At 45.2% G+C, this 20,585-nt stretch overlaps 12 protein-coding genes across 12 annotated transcripts; 6 read left to right on the top strand and 6 right to left on the bottom strand.

The window, feature by feature from the left end:
• KTR7 (putative mannosyltransferase) lies at window positions 1-1,535 on the bottom strand (the record flags this gene model as incomplete). The annotated part of the gene is made up of 1 exon (XM_022609651.1): window positions 1-1,535. A coding segment is annotated over one exon (1,535 nt), but the record flags the coding sequence as incomplete, so codon positions are not given.
• Window positions 1,536-1,767: 232 nt separating this feature from the next.
• SDS3 (Sds3p) lies at window positions 1,768-2,877 on the bottom strand (the record flags this gene model as incomplete). The annotated part of the gene is made up of 1 exon (XM_022609640.1): window positions 1,768-2,877. One exon carries the CDS (start codon window positions 2,875-2,877, stop codon window positions 1,768-1,770), a length of 1,110 nt encoding a protein of 369 aa, XP_022462444.1.
• A 339-nt stretch (window positions 2,878-3,216) lies between these two features.
• On the bottom strand, window positions 3,217-4,320 carry CAB2 (phosphopantothenate--cysteine ligase CAB2; the record flags this gene model as incomplete). The annotated part of the gene is made up of 1 exon (XM_022609629.1): window positions 3,217-4,320. One exon carries the CDS (start codon window positions 4,318-4,320, stop codon window positions 3,217-3,219), a length of 1,104 nt encoding a protein of 367 aa, XP_022462443.1.
• A 530-nt stretch (window positions 4,321-4,850) lies between these two features.
• Window positions 4,851-5,774, top strand: BMT5 (25S rRNA (uracil2634-N3)-methyltransferase; the record flags this gene model as incomplete). Its single annotated transcript, XM_022609618.1, has 1 exon — window positions 4,851-5,774. One exon carries the CDS (start codon window positions 4,851-4,853, stop codon window positions 5,772-5,774), a length of 924 nt encoding a protein of 307 aa, XP_022462442.1.
• Window positions 5,775-5,910: 136 nt separating this feature from the next.
• On the bottom strand, window positions 5,911-7,392 carry FYV10 (glucose-induced degradation complex subunit FYV10; the record flags this gene model as incomplete). Its single annotated transcript, XM_022609607.1, has 1 exon — window positions 5,911-7,392. One exon carries the CDS (start codon window positions 7,390-7,392, stop codon window positions 5,911-5,913), a length of 1,482 nt encoding a protein of 493 aa, XP_022462441.1.
• A 278-nt stretch (window positions 7,393-7,670) lies between these two features.
• Window positions 7,671-8,756, bottom strand: IDH1 (isocitrate dehydrogenase (NAD(+)) IDH1; the record flags this gene model as incomplete). The annotated part of the gene is made up of 1 exon (XM_022609596.1): window positions 7,671-8,756. One exon carries the CDS (start codon window positions 8,754-8,756, stop codon window positions 7,671-7,673), a length of 1,086 nt encoding a protein of 361 aa, XP_022462440.1.
• A 2,540-nt stretch (window positions 8,757-11,296) lies between these two features.
• FMC1 (Fmc1p) lies at window positions 11,297-11,704 on the top strand (the record flags this gene model as incomplete). Its single annotated transcript, XM_022609585.1, has 1 exon — window positions 11,297-11,704. The coding sequence occupies one exon, from the start codon at window positions 11,297-11,299 to the stop codon at window positions 11,702-11,704; it is 408 nt and encodes a 135-aa protein (XP_022462439.1).
• Window positions 11,705-12,259: 555 nt separating this feature from the next.
• On the top strand, window positions 12,260-12,931 carry NCE103 (carbonate dehydratase NCE103; the record flags this gene model as incomplete). The annotated part of the gene is made up of 1 exon (XM_022609574.1): window positions 12,260-12,931. The coding sequence occupies one exon, from the start codon at window positions 12,260-12,262 to the stop codon at window positions 12,929-12,931; it is 672 nt and encodes a 223-aa protein (XP_022462438.1).
• Window positions 12,932-13,299: 368 nt separating this feature from the next.
• On the top strand, window positions 13,300-14,394 carry YIM1 (Yim1p; the record flags this gene model as incomplete). Its single annotated transcript, XM_022609563.1, has 1 exon — window positions 13,300-14,394. The coding sequence occupies one exon, from the start codon at window positions 13,300-13,302 to the stop codon at window positions 14,392-14,394; it is 1,095 nt and encodes a 364-aa protein (XP_022462437.1).
• A 291-nt stretch (window positions 14,395-14,685) lies between these two features.
• NUP53 (FG-nucleoporin NUP53) lies at window positions 14,686-16,212 on the top strand (the record flags this gene model as incomplete). The annotated part of the gene is made up of 1 exon (XM_022609551.1): window positions 14,686-16,212. One exon carries the CDS (start codon window positions 14,686-14,688, stop codon window positions 16,210-16,212), a length of 1,527 nt encoding a protein of 508 aa, XP_022462436.1.
• Window positions 16,213-16,321: 109 nt separating this feature from the next.
• On the bottom strand, window positions 16,322-18,487 carry RIM13 (Rim13p; the record flags this gene model as incomplete). The annotated part of the gene is made up of 1 exon (XM_022609540.1): window positions 16,322-18,487. The coding sequence occupies one exon, from the start codon at window positions 18,485-18,487 to the stop codon at window positions 16,322-16,324; it is 2,166 nt and encodes a 721-aa protein (XP_022462435.1).
• Window positions 18,488-18,852: 365 nt separating this feature from the next.
• KNAG0A05220 (uncharacterized protein) lies at window positions 18,853-20,583 on the top strand (the record flags this gene model as incomplete). Its single annotated transcript, XM_022609529.1, has 1 exon — window positions 18,853-20,583. One exon carries the CDS (start codon window positions 18,853-18,855, stop codon window positions 20,581-20,583), a length of 1,731 nt encoding a protein of 576 aa, XP_022462434.1.
• Window positions 20,584-20,585: the final 2 nt, after the last annotated feature.

Below are 20,585 nucleotides of genomic sequence, written 5' to 3'. Positions count from 1 at the left end.
AGAGACTGTCTCAATTGCTCTTCAATTTGTGCTGCGTTCACTCTAGGGTAATACTTGCCATCAAAATTCGCCTCTGGGTGCATCTGGTGCGCCAGTTCTAACCAGATGTCCATGCATGGGTACGATGTGTCCTCAATATCCTGCTTCTTATTGTTGCATTGGCATCTGCAGCCAACGCCGTAGTCCGTGGGTTTGTCGTATCTTGCACCCTTCCCTGTCCGCTCAAACCTGGTCTCCTTCGCAAAGTACTCGTAGGGAGTATCCGCGTTCTTAGGACAGTGTTGCAATGTGGAGTGTCTGTAGCCAATATCCCGGAAATAATGCACATCTTCAACATCCAAAGTGAGGGCTAGTCCGAGGGAGTGCACTGGTGCGTCGCCCCATCTCTCGCGCCAAAACCCGTCACTGGACTCCAAGTACTCGAAGTACGCATTGTATACGTCGTTCTCAAACACAGATATCTTGGCAATCTCAAAGTTGGACCAGAAGTGGCACATGTTCTGCTCCTCATTGTTGAACTTATCCTCGAATATCGGTACTTTGGACTGGGCCCTGTTTATCAATGTTTCAAGGGCAGCATCCTCATTTTTGTACCTCCCCTCCCGATACAAATCAATGATGACCTTCTCTCGAAGCTTCGCGTCCACTTGCTCTTCCAAATGAACCCACTGGGAAATAGCTGGATCGCTAGTATCCATGATGTTCATATTGTAGGTAAACAACTTCCATAGACTACCGAGTCGGGGCCACCCATTTTCTCTCAAAAACGCCTGTGTGTACCTGAACAAGTTGGGGACACTCCAGTACAATTCAGGTATAATCACCGTGAACCCGTACTGTTTCCCCGCCATATGCATTTCAAAGAAAGGATCGTACGTGATGTCACAGTAAAAGTCAACATCAGGCTCAATTCTCCAATACCACTCGTATTGCTTCACGAGTGGGTGTTTATAGAACATGCCGGAGTAAAAACGGCACATCTTATGATACGATTCTTGATCCCCATACAATATTCCTCTATCCATCTGGCTTGCCAGTGATTCTTTGAACAGGGCACTGTTCCTCACTTTCTCCGGGAATTCCCATTCCAGCTCGTTCAAAGTGCCAAACTCAACTTTGCTCCGAGTGGACGTGACTACTCTGCTCTTGAAGTCATCGCTGAAGGGCACATCGTTCAAGAACACGTACGGGTACTGGTACCACTGGTTAAAGCGGGCCTCCAACTGCAAAATAGTAGAAAGAACATCTTCCAGTTCCTCGTTCCGTGTCAGCATTACGAACGTGGCGTTCATCTTACGGTAAGAGGCATCAGCCATGTACTGCTCTGTATCAACACACCCATCGAAAAACGTTTGCTGCGTCTCTGAGTCTAAGTTTTGTTCAGAGTACGGGGGGTCCTCTTCATAGTAAGTAAAGAATTGGTAGTATCCAAACAGCGACAATAAAACCAATGCCAATAGTGCTTTCTTGGAATTTCTTGCCAAGATCCTTCTCTGTTCTCTGTAAAACGATCGTATTCTTGAAGAGAAGTACATTATAAATTGTAAAGAAGAGGGAGAGAAAATGGTAAAACAGCCTTTACTAACTGCACATCAAGGGAAATTCCGTATAAGATGTTCTAGTGAAATGCAACTGGCACTATCGGCCCGCTCAAACGAGAAGGAAACGGAATAGAACAGCGCTTGCGATGACAGAAAGTGAAAAAAATTTATATATTTAGAAGTTGTCGTTTTCTTTAATCATTGTATCTTTTACTACCGGAAGTTGTCACTCAGTTCGTACCTTGAAGGGGCCTGGTGGCTGATTTGTGAGCTGTTTGATAACTGCGATGTCCTCAGTGACCTCATCCATGGTGAGCGAGGTGAGCGGTGGTGCCGGTTTCGTGGAGTACCGCGGATTTATTCTGTGCTTCTTCTTACCGCCCCCATTGGCCGAGCTACTCGAGCTTTTCGCCTCCTTCTCACCGAATAACAGTGTTTGTAGATCGGCGTGGTCACTTATTCCCTGCAAAAATTCAGTATCAGATTGTGTGTCACCATTCTGTCCAGCCAATTTGGATTTGCTCCCCTTCGCACCAGCGTTTGCGCGCCCTCTGTTGCCGGACCCAGAACCAGTACCGCCGTTCCCTGCAGTTGAGTATCTCGCTCTAGAGTCTGAATCCTCGGTGTAGTCCCCCGTTGCAACTCCACCGTTGACGGTACTACTGTAGTATCCCCCGTTAGTACCCGCGTTGTCCATATCCGTGCCGCTCTTGTTCCCCTCCTGCATATGCAGTCTTCTCCGAAGTGACCTCCTCTCTGTACCTGTAGCAGTGTCTGTAGCGCTTCCAAACCCGGCATCCTTGTTGAGCTCGTTCGACGACGATTCCCAAACACCGTTGTTGTTTGCCGTGTGCGACCGCGTGTTCTTCTGGTATATCAGCGGTCTGCTGTAGTCCATCGAGTAGGAGTGCATGTTCGCGACATCCATGAGCAACCGCTCCTCTTGAAGCTTCTTGATCTTCTGTTCAACTTTGAAATACAACCTCTCCTTGCACAACTTGACCAGCTTCTCATGATCCTGTTTTGCCTTCTCTATGTCCTCCTGAAACTCAATTCCGGAACGGTACACACGGTACTCCTCGTACAGTCGCAACCGTACCAGCTCCAAGTCCCTCTCCTCCTCGATATCGTGCAGGTTTCTCAGATATAGCGGGTTGGTGCCCTGATGCAGGGTGGTAAGACTCGTCTGCAACGAAGTGAGCCGGTCTTTGTAATGCAGGTCCTTCTCCTGGAAAAAACTGCTCGTAATCTTACTCACTCTATTTTCCAGGTTGTACCGTCTCTTATCCTTACGGGAAGTATCTTTCTTCAAAGCTTCCTTCATCCTTGACGTCATTTTGTTCTATACAGGGTCCTGTGTATTAAGGTAAACGGAACTGTGAAGAGTCAGAGTAAAAAACAGCTACACACACACAAACACCACACAGATCACACGTTTCACTCGTAACTCAATCAACAGTTGATGAAGTAACCCTTTCGTGAAGTGATTTCTTTTAAAAAGTTGACCTTTGACTAGCATTACACCTTTGCAGTTCCAGTTTTTCTATTTTTTTTTATTTTCCCTGCGGTTTATGCCATTTGTTTAAACCTGTTCCAGCTCATGGGAATATGTACTTATATGATTAGTTACGAATGTGTTACGGTAATTGCGTGTGGATGCAGGGTACTCTCGTGGTCATACTTTACCACTCTTAATCCATTTGTCGTGGTGTTTCGAGACTTCTTTCACAATGACCTCTTCGAGGTCCGCGTAGTCCGAGTCCAGCTTTATCCACTGTCCTTCCTGCAGCTCCGGAGCGACGAACAGGACTTCCCGTTTCCTGGTTTGCAGCAGATTTCCGATGACTAGTTGGTGCTGGTACTTCTCCAGGGACAGCTGCGCCTTCTGTAGCAGTATGGACGGGTCTGTCTCGAGCTTAAACGACACGAGCATCGCATTCGGGGCCCATGATTCGACGAGTCGCCGCAAGAATTTGGGTACAGGGTCCATGCTGACTATCAGTCTCCCATCTTCAGTGGTCGTGGTGCTCTGTTGTTGAGCTGCGCCGTTCCCATTTGCCGCATCGTCTTCCGTCTTCAGTTTGTAGTCTCTAGACTGTATCTTGTGCTTTGGCAATCTCGAATACGGAATGTAAAAATCGCTCACAGCGGCCGCCAGGTAGAACAGGCTACTTCTTTGGTCCATAAGCTGGCTGATGCTCTTCAGAGACCACAGATATTGGTTTACCGTCGTGAAGGGGAGCATCAACAGCGTCTGTTCCACTTTCAGGTACTGTTCGTACAACCTCTTGTTCTTCAGGACCGTTTTCTTGTACTCCGTGTTCAGATTCCCCTCGCTGTCGAAGAAGTCCAGGAAATTGTTATTATCCAAGTTGTTGTGCTGGAACAACCTGTCAAAGGGCACAAGGGAGAACTCTCTGTGTAAGAAAATAACACTGTACCCGTGTTTCAAGAAATATTCTGCAGAACATGCGCCTCTTGTCCCAGCAGAGAAATTATCGACAAACCGGACAGTGTTGTTCTCCAGCGGGACCGTTGTGCCCCCTGAAGTAACAAGAACAACTTTGTCCCTCTTCATACTCCTTTGGTGGCTCAAAAACTGTTTGACGTCCTCGATCAGATACGAGAGGTACGAAGGTTTCGGGTTCGACAGAAAGAAGTTCTCCTCCTCCTCCGTGTACGCCACGGGGAAAATACTCTCGTCTATAGACCTATCGATCGCATGCGATAGGTCTGTAGTGGACGTGTGATATAGGTGTCTTTTTGGTGTTGGTGGCATATTGGTATGGGGACAGTAACACACTTACCGTTTGTTGATGTACCTGCTGAAACAGGAACTGTAAACCCTTCTCCACCGCCTTCCCCCCAAGTTCTCTTTTATATACGACGAATCGGTGACTCCGAATTTCCTTTTTTCCCCAAAACGTTAAAAATCTGGAAGGATCCGTTAACGTTGTACGTCAATATTTGATTCGTCACAGTGTTGGAGGTAAAGTTATATGTTAACATGCAGTGAGATGATCAATGCTGTAGATCATATGTTTTTGCGATGGAATATTGGATGTGTGTCTCCGTCTCCGTCTTCCCCCTCAGTAGCAGCCATCACGTGACTGCAGAGGCATCGCAGTGGAACATGAAATTTTTCACTCAGCGGAAAATGAAATCTGTACAAGATTCCAACTCATCGCATCGCATCGCATCTGTTGTTTGCTGGGAGAATGGTTCTCTCTGCCCCTGTAACACCAATATAACACAACATGGCGAGAAAATTGAAGGGAAAGTGAAACCAAGGGGTTGAAGGCTGCGTTGATGAACCACAAGGCCCAAGCGAGTCAGGCGAGTGCCATTAAGATCAAACAGCAGAACAAGCTGAAGGCGAAGAAGCAATACTCTAAAAAGACAATGGAGCAACAGAAGGCGCAGAAGCAGAGGGAGGCCTCATTTATCCCGTTTGACAAGGAATCGACTCTCTTGCTCGTGGGTGAAGGTGATTTTTCCTTCGCGAAGTCCATTGTCGAGAAGGGTTATCTTTTACCGGAGAACCTGATCGCCACCAGTTTTGATGCCTCCATCACAGAACTGAAACTGAAATATCCAAACAGTTTTGAGGAGAACTACCAGTACTTGGTGGATGCTGGGGTCAAGATATTCTTCCAAATTGACGCTACCAATCTAATCCGCAGTTTCAAATTGTCCAAACATACACCATGGAAGAAACAATTGGGGAAAGAATGGGCGCACAAGTTCTTGAACAACATCATGTTCAACTTCCCTCACACAGGGAAAGGTGTCAAAGACCAGGACAGGAATATCAGAGACCACCAGGAATTGGTTTTCGGGTACTTTGATAGTGCGAAACAACTGTTCAACTTGGTGAACTCATATATCAAGCAGGCAAAGACCACACACACACAAGGTTATGATCTGGGGGAACAGACAAACGGGAAAGGTACAGGTCTCGACGACATCTGCGGGAAAATCATAATCTCGACGTTCAGCGGTGAACCGTACAGTTCGTGGGAGATTAAGACGCTGGCTAAGGACAATGACTTGCAACTGGACAGGTCGTGCAAGTTTGAATGGTCGAATTATTCTTCGTACCACCACAAGCGGACGAACAGTGAACAAGACACGACTAAACCTGCTGAAATGAGAGATGCGAGAATCTACATTTTCAAAGAATACGACAGGACAAGGAAGACTACCTCCCGTACAAAAGAAGATAGAGACTAGAGAGCGACAGGTAAAGAAAAAGAACAAAGAGTCTGTGTGTGGTTTGTATAATATATTTGGCATCTATTCCGTCATATACGAAAGTAATCTTTACCTCCTTAATACTTCTCGAACCCAGATATAATGGGTTGTCCGATTACGTTGGGTACATAGTGATATAATCGGATTTTGAATATACCTCCTTGTCAATTGGATCCAGTATCTCGTACTCCTGTAGAGGGAATATTTTCTTCCTCCGCAGCTTTTGCGCCAGTTGTTCCAACTTCTTCAAGTCGTAGACGTTCCCGTTCGGTAACATAACTGGGTTGTCAAATAACTTGGATTCTGTGTGATGGGCATACGGTAAATCCTTTGCTAAGGGTGCAAAATTTTCCGAGCATACAGGGCAAGGGTTCAGGTGTTCCTGTTGATGTAAAGTCGTATCGAGGATACTGTGACTCCCGGAAGAGTCACCAATGTGCTCTAAGCACGCGTGGGTCTTTAACGTCGAAATTCCAAGAGATAAGTATATCAGCAGGGGGTCATCCTTTGATATCCCGTAGAGGGAATAGTACTCATCCAAAAACAACTCGTTAAGTTGCTGCCACCTTTCTTCCTTCAAGAGGTCCATGTACTCTGAGAGGTTTGTCGAGTTGAAAAAACTCGCCATTGTGTCGAGACTATTCAAGGATGTTTTCGCAAACGAACTCTGCGATTCAAAGGGTGAATCACATCTAAAGAAGTGCTGGTATGCTGCACTTTTATTTTTTGAAACATGGGTAGTAAATCTGTGAAGGTATTCCTTTGAAAGGTCCGCGGATGAGTTGTCCTGTTGTTCGTCAGTGCGTAACAGCTCAGCACAAGTGTCTATATAAACTATCAACCCACAAGCAGTCTGTATCTCTTTACTGTTGGACGACATGAATTTCAGCAGATGGGACTGCAAGCATTCTATCGCCTTCGCATGGTGGCCCGATTTCAAAACGTCAATGTACTCTTGAAACCTAGCCTTGAATTCTAACTGCGAATGTCGCTGTCCCAGATGTGCGTTGTTTTCCTTCACCCAGTTTAGTAAAGCTGTCAGGTCGTGGTGCTCTGTCAACTCTTTGGATATCTTGTTTGCGTTGACAAGAACTCTATGATCCAACAATTTGTCGAGGTGGTGTTGCAATAGGAAACTCTCTCCGGGATTCATTTCATTATTTTGTGGAAGGGGGCTGTTCCTTGTCAGATAGTCGCATATCAGCAAGTTCGTATACTGTTGATACCATTGCAAGAGTCCTGATCTGTCGTTCTCCGTCTTGGTCTGCTGTAGTAATTTGAAAAACTTGATCCTGTGGTCTATCCTATCCAAAAGTTCCATCTCATGGGTTGCGATCTTCTCTATACGTTTTTCGAATGCGTCTATGCGTTTGATGAGTTTGGTCAGAACGGATACGGCCTGTTTGTCGTTGTTCAGGTCCTTGTAGTTCATCAAAGCATTGAACTGTGCCAGCTCATCTGCAAGGAGAGATTCCTCCGTGTGCAGACACTCGTTCCATCGCTTATAGTTTCTCTGCAACATGACGTATGGGATGTGGAACAGTTGCTCATTCAACTTCAAGTGGAAGTCTGTATCTGGTTCATTTATTAATTGCATTTTGCAGTTGTTTCCATGGGTTGTGTGAAAAAGGTGGGAGTGGGCTAGCCCTCAAATAACAGGATCCTGTCGTCTATGTGCCTCCCTTTGATAAGTAGGAAAAAAATCAGTCAATCAAAATTACATATTCTTCCACCGAAATAAGCTGGAAAAGTATCTGCATGTACTTGATTCCTTTCAGTACTGGTTTAATTGATATGTGTTCGTCGTTCTTATGTGTTGTATATACTAATAAGCTGTGATTAATATTCGTCTTGCGTTAAATTACACGAGAACCCTTACCAAGGTGTCTGAGACAATTTCTCAATGACGGCTTGGGTGAACTCAGTAGTCGTAGCATCACCGCCAATATCCTTCGTTCTAACGTCTCCCTCGGCAATCACTTCGCGCACAGCGTCCGAGATTCTCTTCCCGGATTTGGTCAACCCTAGGTGGTTCAACATCAGAGCTGAGGAGAGCAGCATGGCCGTTGGGTTAGCGATGTTCTGGCCCTTGATATCCAGCCCTACGTGTCTGGAACCCGGTTCGAACACGGCATACTCTCTGCCGAAGTTGGCACCGGCGACTAGCCCTGGCCCACCGATCAGAGCAGCACCGATGTTCCCGATGATGGTCCCGTACATAGATGGAGTGACGAGGACGTCGAACTGGTGTGGTTTTGCAACCGCTTGCATCGATGCGTTATCAACGATGATCGACGACGTTTCGATGTCAGGGTATTCCTTCTCACCGATGCTGGTGACCGTGTTTCTGAACAGCCCATCACCTAGTTTCATGATGTTAGCCTTGTGCACCGCGCAGACTGCCTTCCTGCCGTTCTTTTGAGCGTAGTTGAAAGCAAACCTAGCAATCCGTTCCGTTTTGGGCAACGTGGTCACTTTCAGGGACTCGACGACACCTTCTACGGATTCGTGCTCCAGCCCTGAGAACTCCCCCTCCGTGTTCTCCCTGATGACAACTAAGTCAACATCTGGGATCATCGTCTTGACACCCTTCAGGGACTTGAACACGGCGACGTTAGCGTAAATGTCGAGTTGCTTCCTGAACGCAACGTTGAGGGATCCGTGACCGGACTGGTCTGCGTTGCTCGTGTGCCACAGGCCCTTCAGACCGATCTTGTTCCTGCGAAGCGACTGCACGGCAGCAGCAACACCTTCCTTGTGGTCTAGCCCTGAGATGTTCACGATTTCCCAGTCGATGGGGATATTCTCCGCGTTGAACACGGATACAACGGAGTCCGTACACTCCTTCCCTACACCGTCCCCTGGAAGCAAAGTGACCGTGTACCGTCCACCGTACTTGTTGGGGAATAAAGTCTCTGGCAATGTAGCGAGGCTTCTCTTTGATACTAGTCTTCTAAGCATTGATTCTGTATGTATGAGTTAAGGGGGATATGCAAAGAAAGGTAAAATCTTGAACACCTTTGACTTCCTCGAGAAATTTAGTGCACAAGTTTATAGATGTCCACCCTGGATCGATGGAGTATCAACAAGGCACACTTTACCTATCACAATCGATCCAATATATATATATATGTGTGTGTAAGTATGTACGTATGAATGTCTTGTACTAACTGTATGATCATATTATGAAAGCGGTGAAAAATATGAAGCGTCACAGAATCAAAGCAGAGACAATACCTCGAGAGAGAGAAGGCACGCCGAAAGAGAAGAGGAGAAGAAAAACAGTTGCTGCACTTTTGATTGGGTCAGCTGCTGTGGGCCGTGATCTCGGAGAAGGTGGATTCGTGCATGCCGGGCGTAGTCTGGCTTTCCCGCGTTGTCGGGGTGGCCGACCGAATTTGGAAAAAGCAAAGATAGACCCGAGAAGATTGCATTTCGAGCACGTGACAGCATCTATTTTACCCGGATGCGAGTTTTTTGGGCAGTAGACGCGAATCACAACTTATATATATATATATATATATCTTTTGGAAACAGTTTGTATTTCATGTGCTGTCCAAGGCCAACGGGATCTGCTATTAGTGGAAGGATTAAACAGCTGGGCAAACACAACCCAGCGCAAAAGATTGCTTCTACAGGAGCACATACATTTATGTCTTCTGTGGAGCAGTACTGTCAACCATATTCAAAGTTGTCATTTTAATATCTTAACAAAAATCCTCTTTCACTATCAACAGAGGTGACATTGATACTGAAAAGGTAATCCAGAACACTCGGCAGAATAATGTGGTCGGACACTTCAACAACCGAATCATTCCAATCGGACCTCGTTTTATTAAGGCACTGAGATATAATATCCCAGGAGAGTACTGTTCCGAAATAAAATTTATCAACGGTCTGAAACTTGCTATTATCCCCCGGTAACAACTCGAAATAACAATAGTCTAGAACACAGATCTTTATTTTCATTTTATGTGCCAAACGCTTTACCGTTTTTTTAAAAACCAATTTCCAGAAGCACCTAAACTCTCTTTACTCTTTGTAAAACATGTTCCTTTAGGACTCTTATAAAGTCCTCGTTAGTCAATTGCACGTCTTCATAATGGTCTTCAAAGGAATTCCCTTCCACATATTTCATTCTCGCAGAATCGGAACACCCGTTCGTCGAAATATCATTTCCTGCTTCACACTCATTTTCCAGTCAATTCAATATTCATTATTTTGAATGCAAAATCGGCCAGTTCGATGTATCGATTAACCGGTACAGTTTTTGAAAATTCCACAATTTTTATACCGTCATAATGAAACACTGCACTTACAAGATGAGTGTAACAATTTGGAGCACAAGCTTTAGCAAAATATTTTTCATACTTCGCTTTAAACTTTTAAAATTTGACTGGTCTCCCTAAAATCTTGCTTAATTTCTTAGCTTGTACCAATGCTATCTCCTTGCAGTAGGTTAATAATGGAAAATAACAGATACTACCAGGTTTGTTCGAAGATAGTAGCTTGGTCAAAGATTCGTAGGGCGCCAATTCTTCAAAAAGGGTCTTGGCGGTTGAAAAGTCTGCTTCGCTAAAGCTGGAAATGGATTCATCATCGATATCTAGATTTCATAGAAATCTTTGTATTCGTCCACATTTTTCAAAAGATGTTCCAACAAGTGAAAAATTGAGTTCCACCTGGCGGTAGTGTCTCCACACAGTCCTTGAAACTTTTCTTAAAAGTAAAACATTTTCTCAATTTCTTGGTCAGTGCCATTAGACGTTGGACAATATCCACTGAGCAGGTATTAGGAAACAATTCAAGATTCTCTTCATCATTTTCTGAACCTGTATTTTCTGTATGGCTACCCACTCGTTCAGACCCTTCATCTTCAATTGTGTAGTAACCAAATGTCGCAGCAAATGTGACTTTGGGCCATGCTTGGACAAAGCAATCCCGATTAGTTCATGGATATGCTGAGGAAGGAGCTGGAATCTAGGCAAAGAACTCTCATCACTTAGAAACTGCTTTTTTATTGGCTCTATTACTCCCAGAACGTTTTTCAGCATTGATAACTCAATACAATTTACAATTTCTGATCATATCAATGCAATTCATTTTTGTCAGCCGCTCTGATATACGTTGGTTGCTCAAATCTTTTAGGCTTTTTTCCCCTGATCTATAGCGACTTCTTTCGGTCTCTATTCCATGTATATTTCAATTTCTGCTACCTTTTTCGCAACATACCGATGATAAGCTAGTTAGTTGAGGCTCTACCTAGCAGTATCATTGTGTACGAGCATTATCTTATTATAGCGACACTGAGTGCGGTGGAATCACGGAGCAAGAAACGTATTTTTTCTCGGGAGGTGTTGCCCGGCCGCCGCTGCTATCTCTCTGTTCCCCAGTTTTCCAACCAATGGGGCACTTCGTTGCAGTGCACACACATATTTACGTGTGGGGTTTGTTCCCTACGCAGTGGTTTACAGACAACAAGGACAAGCTCAACGGGCAGTATGGATCAAAAACAACACATGTACCGTGGTATTGTGCGGTGTCTAGTGCGTGGCCAGCGGCGTGCCCTCGACGGTCGCTTACAATTGGAACAACAGCGGGCCCGCATTATCGCCCTGTCACGTGGCACCGCCCGTGGCGAGCCAACCCGCGACACCACACCGAGAGGCAGCAGAACCCACTTCTTCCTCCCCGCGAAAGAGACTTCCCAGCTCCGCGGGCTCGTCGCCTCCGCACCCGCGGACCACGTGGCGGACGTATTGCGGTTTCTGACTCACCAACAGCAGTACGAGTCCTTGAAGGAGAGGTACACTACGTCACAGATGTCGCAAGTGGAGCGTGTTGCCAAGACCGCCAATAGAGTTGGTTTATCGGTCCCTGAAACACAGCCGCCAACCTCGAGACACTAGGCTTCCCGAGTCCCGCACTCCAAGCAATTTCTCGGGTTTTGTTACCGTGCGCGGTCCGCGCACGGTGACGAAACCCCTTTCCGCGATTGACGTCAACGTTATGGAAAGGGGCGCGCGTGAGCCCGCACAGAACCCGCCGTAGCAGCCGTGGACGGTTCGAGGAACACGCGATAAGGGCTGTGCGCTGCGTTCTGTGAGCGCACATTTCATCACGCGCAGCGAAGAGAAACAAGAAGACAATGGCGGGAAAAAACACCCGAAAAGAGGTAAAGAAAAGAAAGTGGGGGCAACTACCCACGCAATCGCAGGGCAGTATTACTAGACATTTACATCATTATGAGTTGGGTGTGTGTTCACAGGGTGGAAGTCATCAGTCTTCTTTGCGCTTCGAGGGTGGCTCATTCTTCTTCTTCTCGTACATCCCTGAGGTTGTGTATATAAACCTGTGATTCAATGCAATCAAATTGGTCGTGGTTTGTCTGTGGCATCTTGTCTTGGTGCATATAGTCTAAAGTAAAGCACACACACACACAACACACACACAACACATTCACAATGGGGAAAGATATTACTGCTAACCTATTTCCACAAACTTACAACGGGGAACATCCTTTGCTGGCGCACAACGAACAATGGGTTCAAGCAACGAAGCAAGAGAACTCTAAAGTGTTTACGCCGCTGGCTGTTGCGAAACATAACCCACATACATTCTTTCTCGGGTGTTCTGACGCTCGGTACAACGAGTCCTGTCTTGGCTTCAAACAAGGTGACGTTTTCACGGTGAAGACAGTGGCAAATGTGTTCCAGGAGAATGATTTGTCTACACAGGCCGCGTTGGAGTACGCAGTACACTGTCTTGGTGTCAAGGATATAGTCGTTTGTGGGCACACAGACTGTGGCGGGATAAACACTTGCATATTGGGACAGAGACAAGCTCTCGAGAAACCTAGTCAGCAGTGTGGTACCCTCTACAAATACTTGGAAGATATACAAGAGTTGTTCGATGGAGTGCACAACCTTGCTGGAGAGGAGGAAACGGACCTGTTGGCATTGGGGAAGAAATTGGCCATTTTGAACGTTAAGAGACAAATTGCAAAGTTGCAAGAATTGCCAACGATGAAGAGTGCAGGGCCAGAAATAAACTTTTATGGGCTCATCTACAATGTGGACACAGGTTTGGTCGACAAGATTGAGTTGGACGATACAGTGGCAAACAAGCAAATATGACGGCCATCTTTGATTTTTTATTCTTTGATAACATTCGGGAGCAGAGTTTAGAGGTAAGGGGAGACACGCAGCCCCCTCATCCTATCCTGCAGTCAAGTGGGAGATGGGAAAGTATCAGTATCTTGGGTGTCTGGCAGCATCCTTATTTTTTTGTTCCTTCTCCTTCTTTTTTTTCCTTCTTCTTCTTTTTTTTCCTTTTTTTTTTAGCCTCTCGTGATTATGTAACGGGATGGGCTGTGACATCTTATTACACATCTCTTATACATATATATATGATAATAATAATAATAATAATAACACAACACTTATTTGCCACTTAGAACAGGGATTTGTTTTCGATATTTCTGCTACTACACCAATAACAAACCATGTCCGCCACTGTGACACAGAAGTCAGTCACCTTCGTAAACAACTCAACCCCAGCTGCTATCACCACGCGGGAGCTCAACCTGGACACCTGCTACTCAGACACAGAGCTTGTCGTGAAAGTCCACTCCGTCGCCCTCAACCCAATCGATTTCTTCGTCCACGACTTCTGTAGTCCCTGGGTCTCAGGGTCAGGGTTGGAGACTTACTCGAGGGATTTTTCAGGGGAAGTGGTAAGGAAGGGTGCCAAAGTAAACCCAAAATGGAACGTGGGGGACCACATTAACGGGAACTACCAGCATCTACTCGGCGAAAGGGGTGCCATGACGAATTACCTGATCTTGAACCCGCAGAAACAACTCTCGCTGTCACACATGCAACACTTCAAAGATAACATAGGGGAATGGACCCAGTGGGACTTGTGTGCATCGTACCCGCTCGTGTTTGGGACCGCGTACGCGGTGCTCTTCCACAAGAAGCAGGCATGGACACCGGAATCCCGGATCCTCGTGAACGGCGCCTCCACTGCCGTGTCCCAGTGTCTGATCCAGATCTGCAAGAGCAGACTAGGGATCCGCAGTGTGGTGGGGACTTGTTCGTCCAGTTCCGTCGAGTACAACAAGAAAGCCGGGTTCGACGTGCTGATCCCGTACGACCAGCCGGGGAAGATGGACAAGATCCGCGAGTACGTCAAGGAGCACGGCAAGTTCGACCTCATCTTCGACTCCGTGGGCACCTCGGAGTACTACCCAGTGATCCAAGAGCTGTTGAAACCCATCGGTGAACACTCGTACTACAACACGATCGCGGGGGACGGGAAATTGAAGTACCAGCGCAGCGAACAGCACTACAAGGATATCATCCCTTACAAAGATGCGATCCGTATCTTCAACCCATGGAGGAAATTCAACTTCTCTCACTCGTTTTGCGCGAACGAGTCTGGGGCCATGGAATTGGCAAGCATCATGATCCAGAAGGGACAATTCACTCCCGTGATCGATTCTGCGTTCTCTTTCAAAGACTTCCAGAAAGCTATCGACCGTCTCAAGACCAACAAGGCCAAGGGTAAGGTCCTTGTGAGAGTGTGCGAGGATTAGTCGAACTGTTGCAGCGCTCTTTAGCGGCGCTATCACAATTGTTGATTCTTTTGTTACCCAGAACTCAAAAAAAAGTACATAAAAATTTTTTTTATTCATTTCTTCGATTCATCAAAATTGAAAATACAAACAGCCATCTGTATAACAAAGAGTAGGAACATACCAGCACCTTTGAGATCAGTCAATTGCATAACCGCTTTGTCCCTCAGGTTCAAATATATTGCTTACCTCTGTTTGCTTTTTTTTTACGTTGTGTTGCACATTTGACCTTTTTCCATACTTGTTTTAACAATGCAAGATGCTAACAACAGGTTCGCCAACGTGGCTGTTCTCTCCACACAGCAGCCCCTCCAACAGCAGCAACACTCACAGCAGTCGCAGCACCAGATGCAGCAGGGACAGGGCACACAGCAGGAGAACACCTTCATTCTAGGGATGCAAACGATCCCCAACAGTATGTCCTTTAACACGCAACCTTTGCAACAGCAGGAGCAAAAGGACCCGGCGTGGTTCAATAATCCACGGAAGAGGACAATCCCTCAGAGTATAGTGAAGAGGTCGCTTAGGTCTTCGGGCGATGGGGATGCGGCGTCCGCAATGGCAGGTACGGGGAAGACGGACACGGCGAACGCAGCAGGGTTCAGCAGCGTCACTTTTGGCTCTAGGAAACAGCACAGCGGGCACGATGCGACGCCTAATCAGTCTCTCAAAAACACGTTCAATCCAGAGGCCATACTCAACGACACGGGGGACGTGCCTCCTACGCTGTCGATCCTCGATTGGCAACGCGAGGAGGAAGGGTCCAGTGGGGCAAGGGGAGATGTCTCCACGATGCTGCCAGACAAAAGCTATCTTGATGGGAACCAGTTGACCAGTTTTTGGTCATCTCCTGCGCCGCATGAACAACAGCATACGGGGACCCCACGCAGCGTGTTTGGCAAGGACAGCGGTTCAAATAATAAGAGCGGTGGGATATTTGGAGGTAAGAAGGATTCCAAGGGACTCTCACAGAAAGAGAATGCAACAGGGGTAGCGCCATCGACGGCAACAGATGGGGAGTCTGCCTCGGGTGAAACGAGAACCTTGGGAATGACAAAGGAATCTTACGAGAGCTCAGTAATAGTGTTTGGGTATCCAGAGTCCATTTCAAATCGCATTATTGAGCATTTCTCTCACTTTGGGAACATCTTGGAAGATTTTGAAGTACTTAGAAGCCCCTCGGGTGTGGATATCGCGAACCTGAAGCGCGGCGGTAAAGAAAACGTCAAGGCCAGAAAATACCCTATATACACAGGGGACGGGTGGGTGAAGCTCACATACGACTCGGAGGCATCTGCACTACGTGCGCTACAGGAGAACGGGACCGTTCAGGGTGGGGCCCCGATAGGATGCATCCCATACAGTAAGAAAACAGTGGAACAGTTGGCCTCGTGTAAGATCGAAGCAAGTGATAACATTGGGGAGATGCCATCGATAGCGGCGGTCATTCCACACCAGCAACCTCAATCACAGCAACAACAAAACTCGAATTCAGTACTGAATCAACGCGGTGATACAACGGAGAGGAAAGCACAGGGAGATAACGGTAGCACATTCCCATCTCGTGTCAATGCTACACAAAATTGTCTCCCGTTCACCAAGAAGTTGACAGTCAAGGATGGCAAGTCACTGTTCCTGCATAATACAGATGACAACAAGTATCACTTCCTTCAGAATTTGGAGGACAGATTACGCCAGCAAGACTCCAACTCGAAACAACAGCAAACAGGCGTTGTTCACGCTTTGAGCAACTGGTTGTTCGGTTGGAACGACCTGTGATACACGGCTGTAGTTGTTCTGTGTATACGCTTTTGAGGATATATATATATATTTGTATATGATGCTGCATAATACGTAACTAACATTAATGTCGATTGGCATCCGTGGTTTACGGATGAGGAGACAACGTAACCTTCCACCGGGAACCAACAAATATGGAAAATTTCGCCTCTGTTAGCGGAATATCCTCCAGTTCCAAGAGAAGCACCGGTGAATGCGTCTGGTCGATGCGTAAATGAGGGATGAGTATACCTTTATCGTAAAACTGTTTGTCGTGGTATATCTCCGAGTGTGTTTTTTCCTCAAAAATACTACACGCGACACCGACGGAGGTTCCAGGGTCAGGTATCACACGAATTAAGTACTCATTGTTATGGTCACATGCTAAAGATACTTTTACTCTTGTTCTCCCTTGCTCAAATAGAATATTCATCGACTGTTGGTGTAGGAGTCCGCCATATTTCAACGAAACCTGTTCCAATGTCATCGTACATTCTTCTTTGCTCGAGCTGGTAGAAGCCACCAATTTAAAGGACTCGTGAGAAACAAGGTCACTCTGGCACGAACACACCACTACGTAATCGATGCTTGTATTCAGCGGGAGTCCAAACCTGTTATAATGCTGAGGGTCGTAATAGTTGTCAAACAAGATGGGTTTCTGTAGCCGCCAATCAGAATATTCAAATATCTGGAGGTTCAATGGAAGGTGTTTCATCTCAGAAAGCAGTTGTAGATCCACATTAAGTGGGGCTTTTGTTCCCTTTGGATTTTCAATTTTCAGCTTAAATGCTGGATTGGTGAAATAGTAAGGAGAGGCGTATGTCGTATTCAAGCTTGATATCTCTTCCTCAAAATGGACAGAAGCTGCATTACGTCTTTGTGATGCTCTTGTAAATTTGATATTTGGTAAAATGGAATGCAAATGGATGGTGAAATAATGCGAACTGCTAGAATAGCATAGCAATTTATACTTTTCAAGAGGTTTTAATTCAAGTTTGAGCAAATGCAATCCGAGGTCCGCTGCTGAACCTTCAGGTATGTATATTTTTTTGAAAATATCACTATCAAAATAATTCGTCAAGTAGGCAATATCTTGGGTGCGGGCCTCTTTGCTCTCACTTATATGCGTTTCAAGTAATATCCAAACAGATTCACGCCCAGTCGAAGTATTGACCACTTCAAACAGCGGTTTGTCGATATTGCTACTAAACTTATTGCACTGAGCCGAATCGTAAAAAAAGGTGAACGATTGTCTGTGGGCAAAAAGTTGGTGATAGTCCCAGTTAATGTACACCTGTTGGATTTTCCTTCGAAAGTCATCTGCAGATATTTTGATGCGGAGTTCTGAATCCAACGGATCTAGTAATGAAATTTCTTTGTTATCTGTATCAATGTATTCAATACAGTAGTCATGGTTGGCCAGCAACGTGTCACGTAATGCCCCAGATTCTTTGCCAGTGCCAACTGCCATCAGGCAAGACCCACTGTTAAAGAAATTCTTTAGTGTTTTGAAGTCATATTTAGTGCTAACAACCACTTCTGGTAGAAAACCAGTAATTCTGAAGGTATCAATCGCAGCATTTGAACCCTCTGCCATATATGTTCCACCTATGACTTGTAAATACGCTAATTCCACAATTTTATCCTCAATATTTGAACTCCTTAAAGATAATTGGGAACTGTCCTCAGTTGTTGGTATGTTTTTCGGATCAACAGAAACCAACCTCTCGTCAGATCCGTTGAAATGTAAGTTAATGTTATAGTGCATAGTTGGAAGTAGTTCAATTGGGGGTAGGTTAATTGATGACTTTCTAATGTTAATAAGTGACGCCACTAAAGAGCAATCTGGAATATCTGGTGACTGTTGTATAGCATCGTAATTGGGATCGGCAGTTAAAGTTTTGAGAAATCGATATTTCAAGCTTAAATTGTTTGCTGCTCCTAGGGAAACACAATTTGACTCTGGGTTTTGAGGAATTGGTGTTGCATTATGGATATTTATCGGTAGGTATAATTTTTGGCCTACTTTGGACGTTCGCAGTAAAAGTTTTCGCTCATTGTCGGTACTCTTCATTGCTGCATTTAGTGACATTAGGCATTTCACCAGTCGAGGATCTTTTGTCCGCTGAGCTCGTTGTAATAAAGAATGGAATTGTATAGAGCACTTCTCAGCTTTTCGGTCTTCATAAATGTATCCCCACAAACAATTAACGTCATCCCATATATCAGCATGCTCCACAATAGCACCGCTTTTGTAGGCAGATATACTTTCCATTTTCGAATTCTTCGAAAGAACTAGAACACCGCTTCGCTAATACGGGTCTAAACTTAATCCAAAAGGATATGTACCAGAGTATCCTCTGAGTAGATGGTCATACAGTAGTGTCACCTGTCGAGGGTCTTTTACTCTTTGAACTATTTAAATATACCAAATTTCCATCTCTATATCTATCTTAAAGGATGCGCATAACAGTTTTTATTTTCAAATGCGAATTCAGAGATTTAAAAGAATGGGTGATTGGAAAATCCTATATGATGACACAATAAGAGGCACAGTAAAAGTCAATTACAAGTGTTCCCGCATATTTTTACTGTTATTCTATAGCTGTGTGGCTACAAATAAAAGTAAGATAGCGATTGATGGTGAGATCACCACCCCCATCACTCTTGTGGAAGAGCTTTATAGGAAGTAACATCGTCGCACTAGGAGCTGGTACTCCTTATTTGTACTCATATTACGCGCCTCAGCTACTATCTCGATGCAATATCCCGATCAAACAAAGCAGTAACATTGCATTGTCGATCAATATTGGGAGTGCGTTGTTAGGTGCAGTCGCCGGTATGGTTGTCGATATAAGCCCGAAGTTATCATGTCTGATCGGTTCTGTCTGTACATTCTTCGCATACTTAATACTGTACATCTGTTACAGGTATATGCTCTCTAAAGTTCTGTTGGTATCTTTCGCTCTTGTGTTGGTGGGGTTTGGATCTGTTTCCGGTTTCTACGCGGCCATGAAGGTTTGCACTGCGAACTTTCCAAACAGAAGAGGCACAGCAGCTGCATTCCCCGTGTCATTATACGGTCTCTCTGGCTTGTTGTTTTCTTTCCTGTGTTCTAGGTTGTTTAAGGATAAGACAGCTGCCACGTTCTTATTTTTATTGGTTGCATGCTCGTCCATGATCTTTGGGGGGGTCTTTACCTTGAATATATGGGACTTCGAATTTGGGAACCGAAAGCACCTTGGACAATTAAGCTCCGTTAAATCTGGTGAAGACGAGAATACCGTTCTTGGGACAGTGACTACTGGCTTGTTGTTATCCCCAACCAAATCTGATGGAAGTGATCGAATCGAGGTGACCCCGTCTGATTTGAATGTCATTACAGATAGGCAATCGCCTATTGGCAACTCTTTAACAAAGAATATCTCAAGAACGTTTTCCATTGCGCGTTTGTTTTCCCTAAGTACGTACCGATCGAATACAAAATTGCATTATCATGCTGAGACGCCTCCTTCAAGAAAAAATTATTCCACCGTTAGAGAAGGGAGATCTACATCATTCGAGCAGCAGTCTATTGAACTGCAAAGCTTGGATCAGGAATATCAGGAAACAGAAAGAAATGAAGATTACAAATATTCAAGCTCAGTGGATAAACCGGTGTGGGATTGTATCAAATCACCGATCTTTATAGCATATTGTATCATTGTTGCTACCTTGCAAGGAATCGGACAAACATATATTTACTCCGTTGGTTTTATTCTGCAAGCACAGATCAATTCTATGGGTTATAAATTACCGCCCAACTTCAACGCCACAAAACTACAAGCATCGCATGTTGCTCTGATTTCGTTTGCATCTTTTTTAGGTAGACTCTCATCAGGTCCAATATCCGATATGCTGGTTAAACGATATAACTCTCAACGTCTTTGGAATATTTTTAGTGCATCGCTCCTGTTTGCATTTGGTGCAATGAAAGTTTCCGAGGCACCACCAATCGCACAGCAAAATGGTGCAGGTTTTGATTTGCAAGAACTGTATTTTTCCTCAATTTTTTTTGGATATGCCTTCGGGATCATGTTTGGTACTTTCCCTTCTATTGTAGCGGACACATTCGGAACATCGAGCTTCAGTACCTTGTGGGGCATCATAACAACCGGAGGTTTACCCTCAGTGAAGTTGTTTTCCACTATTTTGGCAAGCGACCTTACTTTAAACACAGCAGCAGGTGATACTATATGCAAAGTTGGAGTTGAATGTTATGCTCATACGTTCCGCGTTATTGAAGGTTTTGCCTTGTTTGCTGCTTTCATTACATCCACACTTATATTAATGAACTATCTGAAAAATAAACAAGAGCGTCGACAACCATGAAA

This window comes from Huiozyma naganishii, chromosome 1 (genome assembly GCF_000348985.1).
Source record: "Huiozyma naganishii CBS 8797 chromosome 1, complete genome".
Lineage (NCBI taxonomy): Eukaryota > Fungi > Ascomycota > Saccharomycetes > Saccharomycetales > Saccharomycetaceae > Huiozyma > Huiozyma naganishii.
Note: the sequence above shows the minus strand (reverse complement) of the source record. Positions and strands in the feature narration are given on the sequence as shown.